The sequence below is a fragment of the Centruroides sculpturatus genome, unplaced genomic scaffold (assembly GCF_000671375.1).
Source record: "Centruroides sculpturatus isolate CEXI.00-Female unplaced genomic scaffold, Cexi_2.0 scaffold141, whole genome shotgun sequence".
NCBI lineage: Eukaryota > Metazoa > Arthropoda > Arachnida > Scorpiones > Buthidae > Centruroides > Centruroides sculpturatus.
This window is the reverse complement of record NW_019384430.1, coordinates 667,999-673,699: the sequence shown is the minus strand read 5'-3', so window position 1 is coordinate 673,699 and position 5,701 is coordinate 667,999. Positions and strand designations below refer to the sequence as shown.

Genomic DNA, 5,701 nt, shown 5'->3' with positions numbered 1-5,701 from the left:
GCGACCCCCGTGTACGGCTTTGCGACCCCTCTGGGGGTCGCGACCCACAGGTTGAAAAACACTGATCAACAGTAATTTTCTATTTACATACGTTTTAAAAATTTGTTTATATCAATATTGAAAGCAATATAAATAATAATTTATTTTCTTTTCACAAATATAAAATATTCTACAATTTTTATAATATTTTATTTCAGGTGCCTGTTTACAGCTATTTGGGTCTTCAAGCAATGGTTTCGGATTCAGAGACAGCGATCTCGATATATGTTTCACTTTGAAAAACAGAACTGATGAGGTAATCATACTTTTTCTCTTTGTTCATAATCCTTTATATATAGAAAATTTTGACATAAAACAGATAAGACGGATTTGAAACACGTGCATTGCATTCGTGATTCGGCTAACAGACATTTGGACCACTTCGTATATGCCATCAGTCAGAATGATAGACTTAGTAGAGCGCTACAACAATGAAATTTCTCATACAAGACGCTATAAAAGTAATTAGAATTACTTACAATCATACAAATTCATTTTTTTTTCTAGTTGGAATAATACAGAAAATAATTATGATAAAATATTTTCTGCAGTGTGGATAAGTTAATATCATCCAACTGTCAGTTCTTGGATTTGTCTCTAAGGGCCTGGCATCTTAGGGATTTGGGATTTCTACAAGTATCTGAACAGAATATGCTGTTTCAGGCAGAACCATAGTAGTGTTTATGGCACTCTTGGCTCTTGCCCCGTTACCAATGGATTGGTACGGCTCTGGTTTCAAGTATTGTCTTTAGTAACATTTGGATGTTGATTCGATTCTAATAGGAAGGCACCATCTCATCTCTTACGGATCTATCTTATAACATATCCATTACGGTTTCGACCATGCCTTCAATGGAGGCCACAGGGTGGTTAGAGGGGACCAGACTCCCCAAAGAATTCTTGTAGACTTTCGACCTTATGGATTCCATCTAGACATCCCTAAAGTAGTAGACTTCCTCCTTAACCGCCTAAGCCATCATCATTATCATTTTATACAGGGCATAATTAAAACATTATAATAAATTATTGAACAATTAATGTTTATAAACTAACTTTAATTCTTTAATTATTTATTCAACAGATTGATTATCGAGACATTATTATCGCACATTTAACATACGAATTAAGGAGATGTCCAATGGTTCGATATGTTGTACCTGTTCCAACAGCAAAAGTGCCTATAATCAAATTTTCATTCAAATATGTGAATAAAGAAGCGGATTTTAGCCTTTTCAATGATTTGGTGGGTAATTTATATTTTCTCAACAATAGTTATTGTATTATTCAATATTATTTATATTATTTCTACAGGCAGTATACAATACAAAACTTCTTTCTACTTATTGCAAAATTGATTCACGCGTTCAGAAACTTGGTTACGTTGTCAAATATTTTGCTAAGGTAATTAATTCATTTTCACTTTTTCTGTAGATATATTTAACTAAATTAATAAAACTTGCATATACCTTAATATTTTTAACTGTTTGTTGAAGGTTTGTTACATATGTGATGCGTCAAGAGGAGGTTTATCATCTTACGCGTATATTTTAATGTTAATATATTACTTACAACAAAGAGATCCACCAGTGATTCCAGTTTTGCAAGAAGTAAGCTAAATTTTTTCTATTATTGGTAGATTTTATACTTTTTCGAGTGAATAAATATGTAATAATGAATAAGTAAATAACCAACCAAAAGCAACCACATATGCTTATTGGCCGGTTACTTATTAATTTAATCCACCCAAAAGTGCGTTATTCTATGGGTAAAAAAAGAAATTGCTTAGAGACCCCACCAACAGGGAGCCACAAATCTTTTATAAGACAATATTTTTCCCCAAATATTTTTTCAAAGAAAAACGTCTGAAGCCAACACTGTATTAATTTAACTTAACTGTCCTCGGCCCATACTGCTTTGTTCATGTCAAGGTCACGTTACCCTAGAGGTAAACGTTCTTATTTCGGTCTTTTTCTTGAATTTTTTTGATAATTTTTGAGGTATTACAAATGTATTTAGTTCATTACATATTTCCATTATACTTTTCATGATTTCTGATGATAATTTTTTTAAACGTAAATGCAATGTATAAAAGTCATTTTTGTTCATTTTTATATTATTTTGTTACTTTTTTTACTAATTTAAGCTGTAATATGTTTGTTATTGAGTGCTTTCTGTTATTTTTAACATTTTTTTTAACTTTGTTAATTACTTTACAAGATATAATAGAGACAAATATTGTAAACAGAAGCACGTGTTTTTGCGGTCACGTGACAGGTCACATGACCTCAGAAATTCCTGGTGATGCCATTCTATTTCCTGTGACCTGCCTATGACGTAATATCTAAAAAATCTAAATAATTTAAAATATTAAATGTTTTCCATTTTAAAAAAAAACCTTATTTCACTAAATGAATTCATTTATTGTTCAGATATTTCTGATAAATTAAATTTAAATATATTAAAAGAATAGATGAATTTTATTATTATGAAAATAATAATAAAAAGTTATTAGAATAAAAAATACAGATAATACATTCTAATTATTATTTTGTAATATATTAATAAGTTAAATATTTTTATAACATAAAATATATTTGAGTATGTAAAAGATAGTTTCTGTTGTGGTCTTCAGATGGCATTAATGTAAATGTAATGCTGTTTAATTGAAAAATTCAAGTACTGTAATTCAACTCAATTGAAAATTTGTGAAAAAACACAATTCTAAATGTTAATATTTTTATGAACCAAATTAGAAGTAACATTTCTTCTAATTTTCTTTTCTTTTTTTTTAATAAATAGTAATTTTATAAATTGCATATTTTTTTGTGTAATGAAAAGAGAGTCTGTAATATATATATATATATATAAATATTTTAGTTTTTTAATGCAGTCACATAACATTTATACTACAATATATTAACAGGTAAATAAATAATTTGGAAGGGTCTTTAGTTTAAAATTTCGTTACAATACAGTATAGCATACATGTAGCCTGTGATATATGCGGAAGAAGCGTTATGAAAAGAATGAAAAAGATCGATTTAAAGATTTAAGATGAAGATTAAAGATTTAAAATCAAGGTTAAAAGAAAAATTATTTTAAAATTGATTTATTTTATTTCTTTTGAGTTTTCGGTTATCTTATTGCTTGATAAAAGTGGTAGAAACATATTGTTTACATATTTGTACAATAGTTGGTGTCCATTATATTCAGTAGATGTGGAACGCTTTTCTCTGCTTATAAAATAATTCTCAGTGACAAACGTTGCAACTTTTGTATTAGAAATTTGGAAAAAGTGCTTTTAATATATTGTGAACTAAAACAAACTAAATAAATGATTTTTTTCTTATTAAATTCAATTTAAATTCTCCTGGGCGCTCTGAATCCACCCATATATTTTCAGTTATATGATCATTCCCAAGCCAGTCCAGTTAGAATAGTACAAGGATGGAATACGTGGTTCTACGAAGACATTGACAATTTAGTATGTTGCCGACTTTAAAATAAACTTTAAATATTTAAAATTAAAAAATATATATATGACTTGCTTTTTATAAATTTCAGCCAAATGTTTGGCCGGATTATAAGAAAAATACCGAAAGTTTAGCCGAATTGTGGTTAGGATTTTTAAAATTTTATACGGAAATATTTTCAAAGAAATTATTTGTTATTTGTATTCGTCGACATGCACCTTTGACACGTTTAGAAAAAAATTGGTATTGGAAAGTAGAAAACAGCATAGCAATCGAAGGTAAAATTTCGAATAAATTAAAAGAATTAATTATAGCATTTAACATAAAATGTTTAATTTTGTAATTTTCAGATCCCTTCGACTTGAGCCATAACTTAGGAGGAGCAACTCGAAAAAGTATGGCCGCTTTCAGATTACGCTGACGTTTTGTGTTAACACCCAACAATGCGTTATGACGTGTTAAAGAAAAACTCATATTACGCTGAAGTATCGTATGCTGACGACAGAAAGAATCAGTCGCTTGTTATACGTGTTAATATGCCATCAAACCTTTCGGTTTTCATAAGCCACCACAAGCATTTTCAGTATCGCTTTTGATTTTTGTGTTTGCTATAGGTGATGAAATTCACAAATACAGTATTGATCTATTAGCATTTATTAAATGCAACCTAGCTCTTTTATGTTCTATTAATACTGCAATCAAAATCTCCTCAACCATCATCCTCTTTATCAAATTCATTCAACAGCTGAGGATTATCCGTTTCCTCAAACAAACCGTTTTTCATGAAAATATCTTCAACCATGCACTCTAAAACGATACTGACTTGGCGTCTTATGACAACACTCTGAAGCAACATACAATGTGAGCAGTTTGTATTTTTAAATCTTTTGTTTGGTGATGTGATATGATAACGCGTCATTACATGATTTAACACGAAATGTTAGCGTAATCCGAATGTTGCTTAAAATTTCAGTCTTCTTTTATATTTGTAAATGTTAATTTCGTTGTACTAATTAAAGCTTTTTTTTCCTTTCAGTGAATGATTTTATATTTTCAACATTTCGTACATCTTACGAACATTTCCGAGCCGAAACCAATGTAAACGAACCGAACGCCATTTTGGTAAGCTTTCAGATATTTAACATTTCAGCAATTTCTATCGGTTGTGAGACAGCTCGATTTCTTTTTTGTAATGTGGGATTCGAGTTCGAATCTGCTTTTCATACTTTTTCATGAGCAGATCGTAGCGAAGCATCATTTCCCATTTTTCACTGTTATCAAGTGAAGACTGGTCATTTGCCCTTTTATTATAGGGCTATTATGAGTTTATTTTTTAACTAAAATTAAAAAACAGACTGATAAAAGTTTATCAATTATAACATGCAAATACCTACATTTTCATTATTTTCTTTTAATAATGTTAATAAGCGCAACTATTATATGTTATTATTATTATTTACATTTTTCGGAAACATTACAGTATTAAGAAATTAGCCAAAAAACATCTGTGTACAATTTTAAATACTTTTTGTAATTTTTGTATATAAAAATATTAACAACAACAGTGAAAAAACTAAATTTTTAATTAATTAAACTTGTTTATAAATTTACTATCCAATACCTCATATTCTATTTTTTTTTCATTTTTGACTGAACTGTGGGCTCTAAAAGGGCCTTTTTTTGCAGGCCTGTCGTGGATTCGGAGAGACCCATATTGGGGCGACCGAATGGTGATGGACCTATGAGATCTTTTTCCAGATTCGATCTCAGATCCTCAGAGCAGTAGGTTAACACCTTCGCAGCTTCGACCTCAATGCTATTTTATAATGACATCACATATTTACACCCCTCCCAAATGTTATGATAAGCAGAAAAAAATAGTTTTATATTCTAACTATTTTTCCTATTCGCATTTTTGTTCTAGTTTCTTCGTATATGTACAGTACTATTTGATTACTTTTATTAATTGCTATTTTCAAATTTCTTTTACAGGAACATTATTTTAATAAAAAGCTTTTGACGAATGATAAAAGTGCTCCAATTAAAAAAATTTGCAAGAAATGTCTAAGACTTGATCACGTGACAAAAGAATGTCCTCGAAGAAACAGAGAGAATTTCTATATGTAAATAATCTTTATTGATTATTTATGGAATTTTACTAGAACGTGAATAAAACTATCAAGAGGCAA

At 29.4% G+C, this 5,701-nt stretch overlaps 1 protein-coding gene across 2 annotated transcripts in view; it reads left to right on the top strand.

Annotated features, from left to right (window-relative positions):
- LOC111619722 (terminal uridylyltransferase 7-like) overlaps nucleotides 1-5,701 on the top strand; it is an 18,382-nt gene extending 12,681 nt beyond the window's left edge. The window contains exons 3-11 of one of the 2 annotated variants that reach the window (XM_023361509.1): nucleotides 198-295; nucleotides 1,121-1,282; nucleotides 1,351-1,440; nucleotides 1,533-1,646; nucleotides 3,443-3,523; nucleotides 3,604-3,790; nucleotides 3,863-3,907; nucleotides 4,549-4,634; nucleotides 5,505-5,701. In XM_023361509.1, coding sequence (XP_023217277.1) covers nucleotides 198-295; nucleotides 1,121-1,282; nucleotides 1,351-1,440; nucleotides 1,533-1,646; nucleotides 3,443-3,523; nucleotides 3,604-3,790; nucleotides 3,863-3,907; nucleotides 4,549-4,634; nucleotides 5,505-5,639 — 998 coding nt within the window. In that variant the 3' untranslated portion in view covers nucleotides 5,640-5,701. Of the gene's footprint in view, nucleotides 1-197; nucleotides 296-1,120; nucleotides 1,283-1,350; nucleotides 1,441-1,532; nucleotides 1,647-3,442; nucleotides 3,524-3,603; nucleotides 3,791-3,862; nucleotides 3,908-4,548; nucleotides 4,635-5,198; nucleotides 5,378-5,504 lie in introns of those variants that run through there. The other variant, XM_023361510.1, reaches the window with a different exon arrangement.